The following is an 18996-nucleotide window of genomic DNA, read 5'->3' as shown; positions in this document are numbered from 1 at the left end:
TAATAAATTCATACACTATACATTCTGAATTTGAATGGAAAACCGATAATTATCGAAGTTCTAATTACAAAGTTTACGAGATGGGTAATATATTGATATCGAAAAATAATCGAGAGAGGAGATAAATCGAAGTAGCGAGAATTATCGATTAAAATTCTCGCAACTAAACTTCGACTTTTATACTTTTCTAGTAAGTTCTATGAGATTTATTCAAACGACGACTGCGGTAACTCCACGAGCGTGATAGAAGTTATTTTTCTAGAATCATCCAGTGTATGTTGAATGATTTGATCTGTTTAAAAGAATTTATTCGTAATTTTACAATATTTTCTTAATTTAAAACGATGTAAGTATGATTTTATATTATCATGATTTTATTTTATATTATTATATCATATATATACTCAAATATATGCAAATTTATTTTAATTTTAATATACATCGTCATTGCCGTTTCATGCACATAAAATATACAGAATACATTTTTTGCAAATCTTTTTGTTTAGCTTTTATATATATTTGGTTGTACCTTATATTTCATTCTTTGTCACACACTATAATGATTGACGCTTACAGATATTTAAATGTAATTATTATTGTAAATAATTGAATATAATTAACGATTAATAATTACGTTCGAAAGAAGATACTTAATAATATTATATTTTGAAGTAAATATTGTTATACAAGATACATATATTATTTGTTATTAATATTTATTATATTTTAATTTATTTTATATTTGTAATTATTAATATAATATATCTTCTTTTAGCATGGCTGCTGTAGATATTTCTCCTGCGAAAAATGGCGGTATTCTTAAAGAAATCCTTAAAGAAGGAGTTGGTGATGAACTTCCGATAACAGGAGGCAAAGTAACAGTACATTATACGGGAACGTTATTAGACGGAACTAAATTTGACTCTAGCAGAGATCGCAATGAGCCATTCAAATTTAATTTGGGTATGTCAAATGTTATTAAAGCTTGGGATATAGGTGTAGCTACGATGAAAAAAGGTGAAATCGCTATGTTAACATGCGCTCCTGAGTATGCATATGGAGAAACTGGTAGTCCTCCAAAAATTCAACCTAATACGACTCTTAAGTTCGAGGTAAAGAAAACTTTTTAATATGAAAGTATATAAAAATAAAATATTTATAGTAAGTATAATATATGTAATTAGTTTATAATTTTTATATCGATTATCAGATCGAAATGATTGATTGGTCAGGAGAGGATTTAAGTCCCGATAAAGATGGAAGCATCGAAAGACTTCAAATTACTCCAGGAAAAGATTATGTTACTCCTCGTGATAGATCATTAGTAAACAGTATGTGTGATATTAAAATATTCTATAATATTTACATATTAAAGTAATTAATATATATAATTTTTCTTTTATAGTACATTTGACTGGAATGTACAAGGATGAAGTTTTTGAAGATAGAGATGTACAATTTTGCCTTGGAGAAGGAGAGGATGTAGGAATTATAAAGGGTGTAGAAAAAGCTCTTGAAAGTTTCAAAAGTGGAGAAAAATCTAAACTTAAAATAAAAAGTAAATATGCATTTAAGAAGGAAGGTAAACCTGAATTTAACATTCCACCAAATGCAGATGTGGAGTATATTGTAGAATTAAAAAGCTTTGAAAAGGTAATAATTTTAATAGAATATTATTAAATATTTTCTATTTTAGTTTTTATCCTAATTATATCAAAAATTTAACATAGGCCGTAGAAAGTTGGTCTTTAAATGGATCCCAAAAAATAGAGCAAGCCGAACTTTTGAAAGATAAAGGAACAAATTACTTCAAAGCTGGAAAATACAATCTAGCTATCAAAATGTACAAAAAAGTGTTAGATTTTTTACGCTATGATAAAAACTTTGAAAATGAACTTAAAGCAGAGAGCGATAGTCTTCTTTTATCTACACATTTGAATCTTGCATTGTGCTATTTAAAAACTGATCAAAATGTTGAAGCTAAAGATTCATGCTCAGAAGCTTTAAAGTTAGATCCACGAAATGAGAAAGCATATTTTAGAAGAGGACAAGCTTATCTTGCGCTTGCATCACCTGAAATAGCAATTAAAGATTTTGAAGAAGTATTAAAAATAGAACCAAAAAATGTAGCTGCTTCAAAACAAATTATAGTTTGTAATAATCTTATTAAGAAACAACTAGCAAAAGAAAAGAAACTTTATGCAAATATGTTTGATAAATTTGCACAAGAAGACAAGCAGGTTTGTGAAAAATAACAATAGTATATACAATACAAATATCTTTTTCGTGTAAGCTTTGTTTTTTTCTGCATAAAATTAAAATTTGCTTCCATTTATGTCTATCTCAAATATTGCAAAAAATTAAATATTTTAAATCATATTCATTATTCATAAATAATGTATTAAGATCTTGGTAGACATTGCATTTCTTTAAGTTTTAATGTATGATTTTAATTATATTTTCTGTAAAATGAATTTTTAAATATTGATAATGTTATAGTATTTATATTGTTTCAATATTTATGGTTAATTTTACGATGCAACTTAAATATTAATACCTATGTGTTAATGACAATGAGAATAGAGATTTTTGTGATTTTAATCAAAGAATATAATCACGTATTTGATCAACGAATAATCACGTGTTAATGATTTTGTTATTAATTATTAATTGTTTTGTTACTTTTGACCATAAACTGTTAGTAATGTCGCAGAAGGAAGAGGAGGAGCTGCGACAACAACCCGATGTAATGCGTGGAGCTCTGGGTGAATGGGGACAAGAGGAGAGACCTGGAGGTAGAGATGCAACTGCCTTTGAAAAGGAAAATCCAAATATTCTCATGCTTAATGCTAACGGCACAGGAGAATTTCAAAATATGTAAGCAGTTGCTGCTCCCTCTCAGTACACTGCCTTATTCTGCTGCCAACAACGTTAAATTTTATTATTCGATATTTTACGGTGCCTTTGGGTAGTACTGGGCATAAAAAAAGTCATGAAGGCTTTTCACGTTAAGAGCCAGCAAATCTCTATAATCAATTTGATACATATAATACATACCTAGTCAATTGTATTTTTCATCATTTTAATAGTTTTATGTTTCAAATGACCATACAGATTTGGAAATATAATTGTGCGTATATTGATTAGGGAAACATTCTGTATCATCCATTTTGAAATGAGTATTGAATTCATTAATAATATTCATTAATAAAATAATGTTGGAAAAAGTATTAAATTATGATATGATTTTCTTTATGATTATCTATCTTAAATATAACATAAGACATTTGGTTTATGATAAAATATATTTTACATTGTCTTAAATTTTAAGAATTTCTTACACATATTGTTCATTATGATGACGTTACAGTTACGAATAAACAATATATAAAAAAAGAAGTGAAATGATCCTGTTCAGATATTACTTATTATCTTCTATACAAATATTTTTTAATTATAAATTACAATTCGTTGCTAAGTATGTCGAATGTAATTCGTTTATATAAATAAATTCACATAAGTAAGAAATGACCGTTTGGAAAGTAATTATTCAATTCAAACATAGCCTTAAAGTGTAACAAGAATTCAATTAGCACTTTAAATTTGACTTTAAACCAATCATAAATGTCAATGAAAGTATACAGTCACGCTGATTCGTCTGTTTTATACTATGAATGGACAATTCAACTGTTATAGAAATTATGCTTTACAGTTAGTAGTCGTGCGCATGTGTATATTGCGCATTGTGGTATTGACGTTGTCAAATTATAATTGACATTTCACAGAAATCTAAAAGGTTAAAAAAAGGGGTGTTAACGTAAGTAGTTCTTAACAATAAAGATTAGTATGTGCTAATATTTCTGAGTCAAAAAAGAACATTGAGGGGTATTTAAAAAAAATATTTCTTCTATAATTTCAACAATAATATTATAACGAATCATATACTTTCATTTGTAATTATATTAATATTTTTATGTAATTAAGGATATTTGCTTTATTTATAAACATATAATTTTCTTTAATTATCATTAATCTTCATAATTTGTCATGTGCTGAAATCTAACCTGTGATACTAAGCTTTTTATAGATATATATTTTTTATTAACATAAAACATACAACTTTACAATCATTACAATGGTTAAATTACCAAATAAATACGTAACGATTATATATATTTATAAAATTGGTTAAATTATATATAATGTTATAATACAAGATATTAAAATTATTTGATCTATTGAAGACTTCTTTTTATATATACTTTTATTATTTAAAGTTTATAACATAAATACCATTAATATTTCCACGAGAATATAATCTTTATAACGTACAATGTATATTCAATCAATTAGGTAATCATGGATGCATTTGGTGACAATTTTGTAAACGACACGGAAGTAGATCCAGCCGCAGAATTTCTAGCAAGAGAACAAGATCAATTAGCAGGATTAGAAGATGAAATTCCTCCTGTCTCTATGGCTATCCCAGCTGCAGCTACTAATGGAGAAGGTAAATAAATAAATATCATTTTATTTATTATTTATTGATTATAGAATTGACTGATAGCAATTATGAATATTAAATAATATGAAATTGTTCTTGATAATTAAACTATAAATTAATTATATCTTATATTTGACTTCAAAGGTGTTCTGTATTTTTAATAATTTTATATGTAGTATATTATAATTAAGTTTATTTTTAGTAGAGGATTTACCTGGAAATTTTGGCAATTTAAAAATTGGTCCAGGTAGTGATGTCGAAGGTAGCTTCGAAATCATAGACACGATTGGACAGCCCACTGAATCTCAAACACTACCTGCTCTAGGTAAAATATATACTCATAAGAATTTGATAAAAATATAATAATTTAACAAAAGAAAACCTACTTGTAGATACGGTAGCATCAGCACCACCAGTAAAAGAGGAACCAGAAAAGATACGAAAGTGGAGAGAAGAACAGAAAACACGTCTCGAAGAAAAAGGTATGTGTAATAATTAGATTAAACTATGATTTAACTATGGTTACATGCTACATATTTTATTCATCTTAAAAATTATACATTTATTAGATGCTGAAGAAGAAAAGAAGAAAGAAGAATGGAGAGAAGCTGCAAAGAAAGAATTAGAAGAATGGTATAAACATCATGCAGAGGCAATTAGCAAAACCAAAACAACTAACAGGTAATTTTTATATTTTTATATATCTGATATATATTCTGTAGTTGAAATCTAACATTTATAAGTAATTACAGACACTAAAAAAATTCCTCTTAATATAAATTACTTATGTTTTCATCAAATGACTTTAACTTTATATTAATGCAAAACAGAACTACAGGTATATAAGTTAAATGTTGTAATAATATTGTTCTTACTCTTTGATGCAATCAGTTACTATATTTTTAATTACATTTATTTATAGTAGTTCAATATTATCATATACTTAATTTTAGGCTATCTGAATAAGTATGATATATAGATATATACATACATTATTTTTTTATTCTGCTTCTTAGGGAATCAGCCAAGTAAGTTACAATCTGTTTAATTGCATGTATATAATAGCATTATTGATTGCATATAGTTGTAATGCATATTGCATTAAATTGCTATACAACGTGGCTTTGCTTAGGCAGGTATAGAAAATTTTTAAGTAATAGATATATTAAAAATAATAGATAATAATAAATATATAAATAAAATTCTAGGAAGCTAAAATTTTTTTGTAATATTACAAAGAATGTACTGTATATCATATATTTACATGTAATGCACAAATCTGCCAATATATTTTATTATCTTTTTTAATGTTAAAATTTATTATAATTGATACACGTTTACTAAAAAATTTGTAATAGCCTTTTTAAGTGCATGTATACTGGCACCCACTTTATAAAAGATAAAAATAATGCCTGCACATAAATAAAATGGACAATGAATTATGCTTGAATTGTATATAAAAAGAATAGGAATTAATGAATATTCTTATAAAATAGATGATATATGATTAGATATTATAAATAATTTGGCGTTCTTATTAATAGGAATGCAGAGAAGCAATTCGTTGCAGAAGCTGACGAAGTGGAGCCTGGTACAGAATGGGAACGTATCGCGAAGCTATGTGATTTCAATCCTAAATCATCTCGTACTTCCAAAGATGTATCTCGAATGCGCTCAATTATTTTGCAATTAAAGCAGACACCACCTGCTCCTGTTAACGTTTGATAGAATCGAAAGCTCTTACCTTACAAATTATAGGTATTATGAAAAACAACATTAATAATAAATAATGAGGAAAGATGTATGCAGATTCCGATCATATTATCAAAACAATAAGTTGGAAGTGTTCTGTTAATAAAAGATGTACTATTATTGTGAATAAAAGTTATTAATGATAAGTAAAAAATGCTAAATGAAAAAATATTTTCATAAACTTATATTAAAAGTAATTATAAACTCAAATTTCTTTTGTTTTAACTCAATTATCATTTACTTTGAAAGTAAGTATACATTTGAAAATAATCATTTACTTAATAAAAATGATGTCATAAATCATTACCTATCATATTTTATGTTAATAATTTATTAATTACCTTGAAATTATTGTTCATAGAACTAATCACAGAAATTATTTTGTTTATTAATATTTTTTTGGTTCAAAAAAATAACTTCTTTGTAATAAGGGTATAAAATATATAGCTTATTTACTATATGTACATTAGAGTTTCCAAGCCTCAAGAAGACATAATTTTGATAACATTTTTATTTTATTTTTAAAAAATATTTATTTTACACTATTTATTAATAGCTGAAACGGAATTGTCATGCGTACTACATATATTTCTACTACACAATCGTATTACTATCGACTTACAGATCAGCTGTAGGGTGTAGATTTGACGCACGTAAGTCGTAATGTAAAACTGTCAGGGAACAATTGCAACGGAAATAAAACTATAAAATTTTAAATATTTCAATTGTCTTCCTCAAAAAATATATAAACTGATTTATTGAATGTATCAACGATTATAACCTATGCGAATGTAAATCTAAAACAGATTTGCTTACTACAATATACTCCAGGTATCTTGGTCTGGACAAAGCACTTTTGTGGAATTTTATATGATAAGTACATAGTCACCTGAAGTTAATATTCAAAACAGAGTAATTATTACACAGAATTAAGTATCAGAACAAATTAGGCCTTATTCCTTGGGCTCTTCTTGAAATGAAAATAGCTAAATCAACCGTGGCTCTTCTAATCTTTGTATTAATGTTATCAATTTTTGTGGCAAATGTTGCCGATCTAATTAATGTTGATTCTCATATATCAGATAATACCTTATCATGCAAAGGCACAGAAACGGAATGGCTACAACCAAAGTTATATCAAATTAGGGAATCACTAGATCATTTAATATGGTTTATACAGGTTAGTTATAACTCCAAATATTATGTTTAATCTTTTGTAAGTATTATGATATTTAATTTTAAAAGTAAAATTTTTTAGTTTTAGTTAGACGTCATTTATATCATTTTACTTATTTTAGATAACAGACATACATATAAGTATATTTCAAGATCCTGGAAGGATAATAGAATTACAAGAATTTTGCAATGTAACAGTAAAATCTATTATGCCTTCAGTTGTCCTTGCATCAGGTAATTTTTACTGTAGTAGACGAATATAATTTATATTATCAGTTACCTTGTTATTACCAACATTATAATATAATCTGTAATATAGGTGATTTAACTGATGCAAAAAGTAAAGATAAAATGGGTTCTAATCAAATATTACAAGAATGGAAATATTACAGAAGCATATTAGAAAATACAAATGTTATTGAAAAAACTTTATGGTTAGATGTTAGAGGAAACCATGGTATGAATTTTAATAAAAAACGAATAAAAAAATACGATAAGTGTACTAACTAATATGAATAATGATAAACATATTCTAACTAAATTTTAATTTTAGATAATTTTAATGTTGTTAGTCTTGAATCAAAAAATAATTATTATTCAAACTATTCTATCCAAGGGAAAAAACATCCAAAATCGTATATATATAAAGTGACTATTGGATCTGAAATATATTCATTTATTGCTATTGATGCTTGTTTGAAACCTGGCCCAAAGAGACCATTTAATTTTGTTGGTGTTTTGAATGAACAAGAATTAAAGAAGATACAAGAATTAGTAAATATATCTAAAGAAAATAATGCAGATTATATCGTGTGGTTTGGACATTATCCAACCTCATGCATATTATCTCAATCTGATACTAGTATCAGAAATATTATAGGTATGTTAATATATGTGACTTCTTTTACTATTGGTATATATTTTTTTTATTAATAATGCATATTATATTTTAGGTAGATATAAAGAAAGCATGGTGTATTTATGCGGTCATTACCATACTCTTGGTGGTTCAGTTCCAAATATGTACACAACACAGCAAGCAGGATTTCTTGAACTAGAATTGGCGGATTGGAAAGACAATAGAATGTATAATTTTATATCTATATTTTTACATGTTATTGAAAAGTCTAGTTTTACTTTAAGTCTATGTTCATTATTAGGTATCGCCTTGCAGCAATAGATCATGGACAGTTCTCATTTATTGATATAAAACATCAAGATTGGCCTGTAGTATTGATTACCAATCCAAAGCATGCTCTCTATATGATGCCTCGAAAAGAAAATGTAAATTCTATTATTAAGTCAACACATATAAGGTAATTTTATAAATCACAATGAATAGTATATGTAAATTAAAAACATATAAAAATAGTTAAAAGTTAAAAAACGTATAAAAATTAATATATTAACACATTATAATAATATTTTTATAGAATATTAGCATTTTCAACAGTACCAATAAAAAGTGTGGAAGTTCAATTGAATAATAAATCCTGGTTACAATGCAAGTACATAAAAGGACCACTGTATGTTGTAAAATGGAATGCTTCAGAGTATAGCAATGGAATTCATCATATTCAAGTTCAGTATAAAATCTATAAGAGTCAACATTATATTTGATAAAAATGTATTACTGCTTATGATTATATACCTGATTTATATTACTTATATGTTATAGGTTCGTGTAATAGATGAAAAAGGCAGAGAAAAGATTATTGTGCAACCTTTTTCACTTGATGGAACGCGATTATCTTTTGGTTTTCTACCTAGACTGATTCTTATGTCTAATGTCAGCCGTATTGTAAGTTAAATAATAACGCAATAATTTAATTTATTTAACATTATATTGCTAGAATAATTCTTATTATAAAAATATATTTGTTACTTAAATATTTATTATAATTATATTAAAATATTATAATGTTGATACTTCAATTTGCTAATATCTAATACTAATTTAATTAAAACAATTAAAATATTTATAATGGTTCTTAATCAAATAATTGCTTTATCTGTTTTTATAAATTATTTAGTTTCAGTTCCTGTTTGGAAGTGTACTTGCATTAATAGTAGCACCTTTGTGTGTATTTCGATTTCTTCATATACTTTGTGAAGGTAAATAGAATAATTATTTTTCATAATATTTTTATATGCTTGTACGAAGTAAAATAATTCTTTATTTTCTTTTATGACTAGCAAAGCGTATGTCACGTCCAAGGATACGTGTAAAATTTTTCCGCTGGTGGATTAGGAAATTATGGATATTATCTACCATTGATCGTTTATTTTTCCCTTTGGTCCTTTATGCTTTATATTTAATTGTTGGTAAGTTATATATCTTTCATGATATTTGTTTAACAACAGTATAATATATTAATGTACACAATACATAAATTATAATATAATATAGAATACATAAAATATCAAAATACAATATATAATCTACAAAAGTATTTATTATTTACACATATATATATATATATATATTATATATTATATCGTATGTAGGTCCATGGGCTATTGGTGAAGTGATAGAAAATCATATAGGCATAATATTTGCATGGGGAACATTTGTTGGAAATTCATTTTTGCCTGGTGCTTTTACTTATGCATATGGATTTTTCCAATTATTTTCTTTTCATTTACCTCTTATGTTAATTTTGGCTCATCAAGCAGATAAAAGGTAAAATAAGACATAATAAAAGGAAATTATTTGAGTAAAATATTCTAAGTAATATTAAATAATTTTACAGGTTGCAAAACACAGAAGGAACATACAAAAAATCATCTAAAATTTGCTTGCTTTGGCAACATTTACCAATTATATTATTGATTATAATGCAAATAAATATGGCTTACTTTTTCTGGCTAGCATATGGAACACTTGCTACTATTTTATGTCCTTTGAGGACATGGAGTGTTTTCTTAGCATTAATACTATGGTATCAGGTTAATGCAATGCCTCAAGCATGCTTTAGGTTTGTAAACTATGATAATATTATTTAAATTACATTAAAACGTTATATGTTCTATGTTTTTTTTTTTTTTTTTACATCATTTAGATCAGCATTATCGATATGGTCTGGCCATGCTTGACTTGTACAAAAAATTCTTATGAAATGTAAGTACAGAAAATAATAACAAATGAAGGAATTTATCATTTGCAACATTATACAATTTATGTTATTATTTACTATGAGACTAATAAGCATTACTCGCAATGCGAGATAAGTATTATTTAAGAAACACAATACAAATGGTATGTTATCATTTGTGTCTCAATTGTAAAGAACTTGACTAGGATTAACTTATCCATTCAATCACTTGTTATGCATTTGTAATTTTTCATAAATATTTCTATTTATGAGTTATTCGTACAAATAGTATAAATTATCTATTTATAATTAATGAAAATATTCAATCTTGAAATGCAATAAATATAGACACACAATACTTTTATTTATATATTTGATATGTGATATGTTTTAGAAAAAGGATAAATTATTCTAGGAATTATATCCACCATTCTTCTCTCATTACTTCTAAATAATATGTAATTGATGCAATTATTAAGTATATAATTGCAAATCCTGAATATCATTATTCCATTTAATGCAAGACAAATCATCTTCCTTAAAAAACAATCTTAATTAATACTATATATTTTTCTACATCTAACTGTATATTATTATATAATATACTATGTAACATTACTTTTTTTTTTCTAAATTATAGAACTTAGAATATAATTATTCTATATGTTAATGTAGAATATGTGAAGTGCCATCAATGATATTACTGGAATTATCTGTGTCATATATTTATTGTAATATATGAATAAGTAGCATGATGTATAAACAATTTAAGAATAATGTCTATATTCTGAGACAGTATATAGACTTATTTGGAATATATTTAATACTAATTTTATCTTAACAAGTACTATCATTATTATTATTACAACTGATGGTACTTTTCATATAATAATTAAAAAAGATTGCTGTGCTATGTAAAAAAGAAGTATTGCTACGTATGTGCCAATAAATGTTGTAGATACAATGACAATTATAATTTCTTTTTATTTTATATTTTAACACATATACGTTTATAAAATAAAATAATGTAATATGTATACGAATTTAAATTATACAAATATATACCAAGTAAGAAAATATGAGTAATAAAAGTTTGGTAGTCCTCAAAACCATATTATAATTTATAATTAAGAATTCTAATTTTCGACCATTCAAATAAAATGTTCAAAATTAAATATGAAATGATCTATCGATATTTTCGATATTACGGCATATATTATACTGTTCGTTCGATTTAGCTCCGATAGAGTAGGTTGTACGTACTTGGATTGAATTTTTGAAGTTTTTCGCCGATTACTTTGAACAAATTATTTTACAAAAATGAGTAATAATCCTGACATTCAATGGGCATTGGATATACTTACAACTGAGCCTGATTATCAACCTTCTCTTTGGGAAAAATATGGAATGATGGTTGGATTGCCATTAACAATTTTTGGAGGAGCATGTTTACGAAATACACTACTGAATAGACCTTTATATGCAGGTAATTAAATTATCATTTATAAATGTATAAATTACTCGTATAAATATTATATTTGATACAATATTACAAATATTACGCATTTGGGACAAAAATATCAATTAATAATTGACACGATCCTAACCTTAATTTTTATATATGTCGATTATGCAACATAGGAATATTGCTTTGACTTAATATCTAATATAATTTTAGTTAGTGATCATAGTAATACATATACATAGATAATGTAAATTATTATATAGTATATAATACTGTTTTTGTATTTTATACATTTATATTATCAAAATTTTTGGTTCATTCATATAACGATTAAATATTTAATAAGCAAAATGTACATTTACGTTGTAGTAAAAATATAAAAATGTATAACTTTAATTTTATATATTGCAATATATCTTGTAAGTGTTATAATCATATTAATCAATTTTGTTTACAGGTTTTCAGGTACATATCGTAACAACACTAGCAGGTTTTTTAGTAGCATATAAATTGCATGAGTTTACTAATAACCAGTTTGCAAAAAGAGATCAAATGCTTCGTCATTACGTTACGTTGCATCCAGAAGATTTTCCAAAGCCTGGTAATATGAAATAGTTTTTTAATAAATTTAATTTCTTTGATCTTTCTGCTAAACGTTTTAATGAAACAATATTTCTTTAATTCTTTTAGAACGTAAAAAATGGAGTGAAGTGTTCGAACCTTGGTATCCAATCCGTTAAGCAATATAGTTATTTAAACTATATTGTACTGGATCAGTGAGTTATAATTGTAGCTATAATATCTTCTACATATATTTTTTTTTTTAATATATTATTACAAAGAATAATTAATACATAAGATATTTACCTTATCTTGTGTCACAATGTTCTTAGTAACACAATAAATAAATTAATCTGATATGACTTATATAAATTCATAAAAATTACAGAATAGATAAAATAAAGTAGACCTTAACATACAAATTAATTGAACAAATAGTATTTTATTAGTTTAAGAATTAGAATTTAAATTAGGAAAAATTGATGAAAATTATAGGAATGTGGAGTATTTAATTGTATATTTTAACCTAGTCTATCCAAATGATTTGCGATAAAAATATTATATTGATGAAAAATGAAATTTATGAATGTGCAGAGAAAAGAAGGTTAAGATATATAATCTTATATGATTTTTATACGGTTTATAACTAATTAATAAAATATAGATATTTCTCGATAGGAATATTTCTTGATAAATTTTGGCATTTCCTTAGATAGATATATGATAATACTTCCTTGAAATAAACTATAATATTTATAGGTATTCAGAAGTTGTAGACATTCTTTACCAACGAATTAATGACCTTTATCACATATAGCAACCATTTTGATGATAACAATAAACAAAATGTAACTTAACTGACAATCATAATATTACACCTAATTTATTTAGCAATAAAAATTTACTTTTTTTCAGGATTATAATTATCGTTGTATAATCCAGTACCTTTTGCATCTCCCAACCAGGGGTATTTATAAGGGCATTCTCTACATGTCTCCAAATACCTGTAAAATTATTTGGCATTATATTACATAATGTAAATGTTTATTAATATTTAATTTGTGCTTAAATATTTATGATTAGGTTGATTTATAAAATTTTTAAATAAAATCAATCTTTTCTCTTTAATTTACCTAGTTGTAGTGAAGTTGGATTCTGGAGGCTTAAAGTCCAAAGCACATTTATTTGGATTATTACATGGTGGTCCAGGAATATTTTCTTTTTTCTTACATGACCAACCTTCAAAATTATTTAAAGATTTAACTGGTTTTGGATCAGTTATCCAAGTTAATGCTTGTGTAGCAGTCACAAAGTAAACGTCTGGTCTGTAAAAAAAAGTATTTTATTATGATATGATGAGCTTTAATTATTTACAATATGTTAAGTTTTAAATATTTTGATCTCAAAGAATTTGAATTTAAGAGAACTTCAAAATGTTTTGTAAAAAAATGTGTTGACTATCATCTTAAGAAATATGACCAATAATTATAGATTTTAGTCCATTGTCACAATCTAAATATTGACATTTTTTTCTATATTACATTTCTATTCAAATATTATAAAATAATTTTATACTCACAATGTTACTGCCCAATCAAGAAATTTAGAAAGTCCTCTTTCAAGTTCCTTTATTTGAAACCAATTAGTATGAAATGGCATCATATATGGTGCTCTATTTTGTTCATAATATCTATTGAAGTCTTCTTGTAACCAGTCAAATACTTCTTCAGGATCATGATTATGTAAGACACATTGATCCAGATAAGGACAATGTCCACCTTCATAACTCTCAACATAATGTGCATTTAGGGGTAATTCCCATACTCCTATAATATAAATGACATGTCTTTATAGAGTTTTTGATGCATATAATAAATTCCTTATTGATTCGTAATACTTGAAGCAATTTTTACCTGGAAATGATTTAGTGGGACAGGTACCAGCTTTACATTCATGAGGTATTTTGTAATCAAGAGTGTATGGCCATATAGGTGTTTTTAGAGGTGAAATTCCGATACTACTATCATATATATAACCAAAATCTTCTAATACTTTGTATTGAGTATTTCGACCAGGTTTCAAATAAGGTCCTCGCATACCAACGATTTCATTCGCTGAAATGTTACTAAAATGCTTGAGAATTTCTCGCATTCCAATCATTTCACCGACCCATTCTTCGTAACCTTTATCTTCTAATCCTTTTTGAAGCCTAAAAATAGTTGATTTTATTAAAATTTTATTAAAAAAACAGACAATCTTTCGTCGATCATCGGTATACTCACGATATTGTTTCCGTAGCTATTTCATGACCATCGTGCGCTAGACTTTGTACCATATTATAATTACAATACTCATGAGAGATGAAAAAGGTACCTTTCAATGGACAGTTGTTTGGATTTAATCGATCTTGTGTAAAAATCTTTTGATAATGATCAAAATTATTATGATTTATCGCTCCATCAAATGTCATTATTATCATCTGTGGCGTCTATAAGTAAAAAAATTTATTGAATCAATTTAAAAATGTCAACTCTGATGAGTCGTTTAACTGCGTCTCGATAAAATATACAAATTAAATTCGGGAAATTATACCTCTTCCGGTTGAAGACCACCAGGTATAAGCGTTCCATCGCGTGAACAGAAACAATATGGAAGCTGACAATTTGCTGTATCACATCTTTCGGCAAGATCCGTTGGAGGATCCGTTACGGGAGGTGGAGCTATAGATAATATTATTTCATCAATTAATAATAAAAAGAATAAATACGACGTTCATAAGGGAAAAGATTTATAAAAAAAAAATTACAAGGGATACTGAAATACTAACTCGCAGCAATAGGTCCACAACGAGCTTCATTCTTGAAAGTGCAAAATTTGCTGATATCGTCAAAGTGTAATCCCGAAGGACACCTATTTAAGTACGGATATCCATCTACACACTGTACAAATACAAATAATAGCAGAGTCAATATTTGATTATATAATTTTTAATGAATCATTTAATATCTGATTATTTAAGAAGCAATTATTAAAATAAAAATACCTGATAAAATCTTCTACAAGTTGCAGGATCAGCGAAATTCCCATTTCCCTGACCTTCCGGGCATGTGAATTCTTCGTCTTTTTTATCTTCTTCCTTTTTATTTTTTTGACATTGTGCTGCAGCAAAAAGTTAAGAAAAACATTGTAGCCTTGATGCCAAAAAAGGAAAATGCCTATCTGAAGTTTACGAAGAGCGGGAAGATTTGTCATTATCGAGAGATTAAAAATTGAATTGAAAGTAGTCGTATTGGCGAAATGTCAAGGTTGAAGATTTAACATTACTTATAGAATGAATAACATAACTGTCTATATGTTCCACTTTTACTAGATTTTTTTTATTTATAATCTTACAACTTCATTACTAAGTTAATCAAGTGACTTAACGAATGGAATTAATTTCTCTACAAAGAACGCGAAGTATGTATATGTATATACGTTAGATATATACAATCTATCGGTAATTATTTTACTGCAGACCTTCACAATTTACATTATCTAAACGATTGTATTAGCAATGAAGAGTCGTTGAACTCTCAACGGCATATCATCGGCATTAGATTAGCTTCGTTATCAACGGCACCATCTATTATAGAAGGTAATTATACCCAAGTCTAGGAATCGTTTAAAGCAATTCGAATTATGTTTATGTTTTCGTCATAAAGGCTGTAATATGATAGTGTCTATAACGTTAAATGTTTCGAAAGAGTAATAGTCGGCTTATTTCGTAATGAACTAACTAACAATAGGAGGATGCGAATCTATCAACCTGCACGCGATTATACGTGAATTATTCCACTTCGTAGTTTCTTTTTTTCTTCTTTTCATTTCGTTTTCTTTTTCTCTTTTCTTTTAAATATTCTTCGGAGATAATATCTCGAAGTACTTTTATTTCTTTATGAGAACACAACAGACATTCATCGATGAAGATGAAAGTTACAGTGTGTTCAAGGAAACTTGCAGACAAGCAAAGTAAATGGGTGAGAGAAATTCCAAAGCTATCAGAAAAGAGACTTGAGAAAGCGATGAAGAACGCGATTGTGACATACCACTGTACTTCGAATACACGAGCAAACCTATTAACAAAATTTGTCACACAAATCGAATTATCTCGACGATCGCAAGTTTAGAAAATTTTTCGGCATTGAATTTGGCTTCGTGGAACGGTCGAAAGATACGAACGGAATTGACAATGAATACCATTTGTCTCGAGAAGAATTTATGCTTGGAAGTGTTACACGTTGATACGAGAAAGCAAATTCTTTAGCCCTAACTAGTTCCTGTGATATTATTTTCTAAACGTATATCCAGAGTACGATATTATTTCTTCTTCTGTTATTTCACACGCGTTCGATTTGTTAATTTATATAACTCTATGATAAATGATCATAAAAAAGAACGCAATAGGCAATGAATTTTTTTATCTTTTTCGAGTCTTTTTCTTTTTAATATCTACATACATATATGCATAGATATCATTCTTACTTATAAAATATTCGATCTTCGAGTATTAACATAATTTATTTATTCTTTTTTTTTTAGCTTCATTGATCATTATTTTCTCTTGCGAACAATAAATGATTTAAACGTATAAATCGAGATATCAACTAAAGATTTAAAACTAATATATTACCTATCCAGTGAAAATAAATACGTTCCGATATATTCCGACGAAATCGTATTCGAACGTGTTAAAATCATGTGCGTATACGCAGGCAAGAGAAAGTGGCCATCGAGGAAGAGTCTTATGCCTGATTTTATGATTGTTAAACCAACCTGATCTTAATCCTGGTACTGTTGTAAGACAATTCGAAGATGTTTCCACGAAACTATGAATACTATAATTTGATTACGTTTACATTTGAATAATTACATTTGATCAAAGCTCCTACCTATTCTTCTCGATTCAATAACGATCGATTTTAATCAATGATAAATTTTGGATACACGCTTAGGATCGTCGTTGTAATTTTAATTTCACTATCGAGATAATAAGTACGCATAATTTTGTATAAAATAATCGAACGATAAATCGTACGCGTGGATGTCAAAACGATACGTTTACTTGTAAAGTGGAAAGTGAAGGTACCGGTGTGGCAATGACGTTGTACCTAGCAAAGCGTTCAGGTGCAACGTTTCTATTTGTGTGTGTGTGTGTGTGTTTGTATGCATATACACGTGTTTATCGTTCTTCTGAGATCCCGCTATAATGCCATATGTGTAGGTAGTGGGACTTATGTAAATATGAGTGAAACCAACGAGGATGCTGTTTTACCAAAATAGCTAACATTTTTCTTACTTATAAAAATCATCCGACACGAAAGAGACGATTATCCTTTACGATATGATTTTCCTTTCTTTTTTTTTTTTTTTAAGGTCGAAATAAAAATCTTTTTTTGTTTTTCGTTTACAAAAATTTCAATCTTCTTTACAAGGGATTTTTATTAAAGGTTTTCGTTCAAGAAACAATTCCAAGAAATAATTCAATGTGTATAGGTAAGTAAGAAAAAGCGTGGAATTCCGGTAATAAGAACGGTTCGAATGGATAGAGAAATACTGTAGATAGAAAGATAAGAAAAATAACTCTCTTATTGTAATGAATGCAATGGAGAACGTATAGAGTGGTAGCCGAGCGAAAGAAACGAAGGTACAAAACGTTAGCATTGATCGAACGCGTCTGCGGAGGAGTGTCATCGATAAGAAAGCTTGATGAATCTCGATCGGTCGTCTAGTTTCGCAATTTTCGAAAGGGATTCGCGATGTTTTACGAATTCAGACGACAAGGACGACTGGATCTCGTTTTATACACGAGTCGAAGCAATATTTCTGTCTCTCTCTTTCTTTCTCCCTCTTTTTCTTTCTCCATTACCGTCTGTATCTCTTGATTACGTACGTAGAATCCAAAATATGAGTTAAAAAAGATGATTAATATGTATCGAATATTTTTCTTTTTTTCTCTCGATAAAAAATTAAAATTAAAATTAAGTTAAATAATTAATCGAGAAATAATAACGATAATAGGGATGAAGCGCACCAGCGAAGAAACGCGTATCTTCTTACCTGTGACGATGATCAAGATGACGCATAAAAGCGTCCTTTGTCGAAACGACATTTCTTCCTTTCTTGATCCGATCGTGATCGTCCGTATTTAATTTTGTTTCTTCTATCTTGTTGAATAAAATCGGAGATATATCTACTGCCGTATTGTTGTACCGTTCGTAGTCCTTCCTAAAAGTCTTGTATGTATCAATGACTAACCACTGGATAGCACAGCTCCACGACACTGCCAAGAGATGATAAATCGAACCGGTATTGCCCTCCGCCACGCTACTGAGAGAACCCACTTCTTCGATAGGGAACAGTATTCTTCTCAGCTCATTGGTTGACCACTTTCTACGAGCGTT

The 18996-nt window shown here is 27.4% G+C and overlaps 5 protein-coding genes across 15 annotated transcripts; 4 read left to right on the top strand and 1 right to left on the bottom strand.

Annotated features, from left to right (window-relative positions):
- The first annotated feature begins 182 nt into the window (after positions 1–182).
- Positions 183–3239, top strand: LOC127062389 (peptidyl-prolyl cis-trans isomerase FKBP4). Of its 2 annotated transcripts, none has more exons than XM_050990479.1 (6): positions 183–346; positions 776–1112; positions 1211–1331; positions 1406–1653; positions 1731–2240; positions 2714–3239. In XM_050990479.1, exons 2-6 carry the CDS (start codon positions 777–779, stop codon positions 2879–2881), a joined length of 1383 nt encoding a protein of 460 aa, XP_050846436.1. In that variant the 5' UTR covers positions 183–346; position 776; the 3' UTR covers positions 2882–3239. The 2 variants fall into 2 exon arrangements, with proteins under 2 accessions (XP_050846436.1, XP_050846437.1); XM_050990480.1 differs by having other exon boundaries at positions 2703–2857.
- Positions 3240–3657: 418 nt separating this feature from the next.
- Positions 3658–6410, top strand: LOC127062392 (clathrin light chain). Of its 8 annotated transcripts, none has more exons than XM_050990492.1 (7): positions 3658–3817; positions 4354–4510; positions 4752–4829; positions 4882–4986; positions 5074–5185; positions 5521–5532; positions 6049–6410. In XM_050990492.1, exons 2-7 carry the CDS (start codon positions 4360–4362, stop codon positions 6227–6229), a joined length of 639 nt encoding a protein of 212 aa, XP_050846449.1. In that variant the 5' UTR covers positions 3658–3817; positions 4354–4359; the 3' UTR covers positions 6230–6410. The 8 variants fall into 8 exon arrangements, with proteins under 8 accessions (XP_050846449.1, XP_050846450.1, XP_050846448.1 ...); XM_050990493.1 differs by having other exon boundaries at positions 3659–3817; positions 4897–4986; XM_050990491.1 differs by having other exon boundaries at positions 3659–3817; positions 4710–4829; positions 4897–4986.
- A 436-nt stretch (positions 6411–6846) lies between these two features.
- On the top strand, positions 6847–11497 carry LOC127062160 (transmembrane protein 62-like). Of its 2 annotated transcripts, XM_050989911.1 has the most exons (14): positions 6849–7087; positions 7339–7436; positions 7555–7666; positions 7752–7889; positions 7986–8312; positions 8386–8518; positions 8593–8748; positions 8866–9013; positions 9111–9233; positions 9466–9547; positions 9629–9757; positions 9941–10115; positions 10186–10410; positions 10495–11497. In XM_050989911.1, exons 3-14 carry the CDS (start codon positions 7642–7644, stop codon positions 10526–10528), a joined length of 1695 nt encoding a protein of 564 aa, XP_050845868.1. In that variant the 5' UTR covers positions 6849–7087; positions 7339–7436; positions 7555–7641; the 3' UTR covers positions 10529–11497. The 2 variants fall into 2 exon arrangements, with proteins under 2 accessions (XP_050845866.1, XP_050845868.1); XM_050989909.1 differs by having other exon boundaries at positions 6847–7436.
- Positions 11498–11753: 256 nt separating this feature from the next.
- On the top strand, positions 11754–13682 carry LOC127062680 (NADH dehydrogenase [ubiquinone] 1 subunit C2). 2 transcript variants are annotated; one of them, XM_050991315.1, is made up of 4 exons: positions 11754–12013; positions 12450–12593; positions 12683–12768; positions 13469–13682. In XM_050991315.1, exons 1-3 carry the CDS (start codon positions 11848–11850, stop codon positions 12730–12732), a joined length of 360 nt encoding a protein of 119 aa, XP_050847272.1. In that variant the 5' UTR covers positions 11754–11847; the 3' UTR covers positions 12733–12768; positions 13469–13682. The 2 variants fall into 2 exon arrangements, with proteins under 2 accessions (XP_050847272.1, XP_050847271.1); XM_050991314.1 differs by lacking the exon at positions 13469–13682 and having other exon boundaries at positions 11755–12013; positions 12683–12910.
- Positions 13407–18972, bottom strand: LOC127062676 (chitin deacetylase 1). Its single transcript, XM_050991304.1, has 9 exons — positions 18653–18972; positions 15597–15712; positions 15381–15492; positions 15146–15273; positions 14836–15041; positions 14467–14762; positions 14133–14379; positions 13687–13878; positions 13407–13557 (listed from the first exon to the last, which is right to left on the bottom strand). Exons 1-9 carry the CDS (start codon positions 18702–18704, stop codon positions 13455–13457), a joined length of 1452 nt encoding a protein of 483 aa, XP_050847261.1. The 5' UTR covers positions 18705–18972; the 3' UTR covers positions 13407–13454.
- Positions 18973–18996: the final 24 nt, after the last annotated feature.

The sequence above is a fragment of the Vespula vulgaris genome, chromosome 3 (genome assembly GCF_905475345.1).
Source record: "Vespula vulgaris chromosome 3, iyVesVulg1.1, whole genome shotgun sequence".
NCBI classification, from domain to species: Eukaryota; Metazoa; Arthropoda; class Insecta; order Hymenoptera; family Vespidae; genus Vespula; species Vespula vulgaris.
This window is presented reverse-complemented; position numbering and strand designations above follow the sequence as displayed.

What these genes read in the sequence shown, in the direction of transcription:
- LOC127062389 (XM_050990479.1), top strand. Translation starts at nt 777, where the DNA reads ATGGCTGCTGTAGATATTTCTCCTGCGAAAAATGGCGGTATTCTTAAA. An exon ending in TGATAGATCATTAGTAAACA is followed by an intron (nt 1,332 to 1,405) that starts GTATGTGTGATA and finishes TTTCTTTTATAG; the next exon opens with TACATTTGACTGGAATGTAC. An exon ending in TTGCACAAGAAGACAAGCAG is followed by an intron (nt 2,241 to 2,713) that starts GTTTGTGAAAAA and finishes GTAATGTCGCAG; the next exon opens with AAGGAAGAGGAGGAGCTGCG.
- LOC127062392 (XM_050990485.1), top strand. Translation starts at nt 4,360, where the DNA reads ATGGATGCATTTGGTGACAATTTTGTAAACGACACGGAAGTAGATCCA. An exon ending in TCAAACACTACCTGCTCTAG is followed by an intron (nt 4,830 to 4,881) that starts GTAAAATATATA and finishes ATTTAACAAAAG; the next exon opens with AAAACCTACTTGTAGATACG. An exon ending in AACACGTCTCGAAGAAAAAG is followed by an intron (nt 4,987 to 5,073) that starts GTATGTGTAATA and finishes TACATTTATTAG; the next exon opens with ATGCTGAAGAAGAAAAGAAG.
- LOC127062160 (XM_050989909.1), top strand. Translation starts at nt 7,233, where the DNA reads ATGAAAATAGCTAAATCAACCGTGGCTCTTCTAATCTTTGTATTAATG. An exon ending in TAGTATCAGAAATATTATAG is followed by an intron (nt 8,313 to 8,385) that starts GTATGTTAATAT and finishes ATTATATTTTAG; the next exon opens with GTAGATATAAAGAAAGCATG. An exon ending in TGTCTAATGTCAGCCGTATT is followed by an intron (nt 9,234 to 9,465) that starts GTAAGTTAAATA and finishes TAAATTATTTAG; the next exon opens with TTTCAGTTCCTGTTTGGAAG.
- LOC127062680 (XM_050991315.1), top strand. Translation starts at nt 11,848, where the DNA reads ATGAGTAATAATCCTGACATTCAATGGGCATTGGATATACTTACAACT. An exon ending in GAATAGACCTTTATATGCAG is followed by an intron (nt 12,014 to 12,449) that starts GTAATTAAATTA and finishes TTTTGTTTACAG; the next exon opens with GTTTTCAGGTACATATCGTA. An exon ending in AGAAGATTTTCCAAAGCCTG is followed by an intron (nt 12,594 to 12,682) that starts GTAATATGAAAT and finishes TAATTCTTTTAG; the next exon opens with AACGTAAAAAATGGAGTGAA.
- LOC127062676 (XM_050991304.1), bottom strand. Translation starts at nt 18,704, where the DNA reads ATGTCGTTTCGACAAAGGACGCTTTTATGCGTCATCTTGATCATCGTC. An exon ending in GTGGTCTTCAACCGGAAGAG is followed by an intron (nt 15,042 to 15,145) that starts GTATAATTTCCC and finishes TTTTACTTATAG; the next exon opens with ACGCCACAGATGATAATAAT. An exon ending in TCCCACTAAATCATTTCCAG is followed by an intron (nt 14,380 to 14,466) that starts GTAAAAATTGCT and finishes TTTATATTATAG; the next exon opens with GAGTATGGGAATTACCCCTA.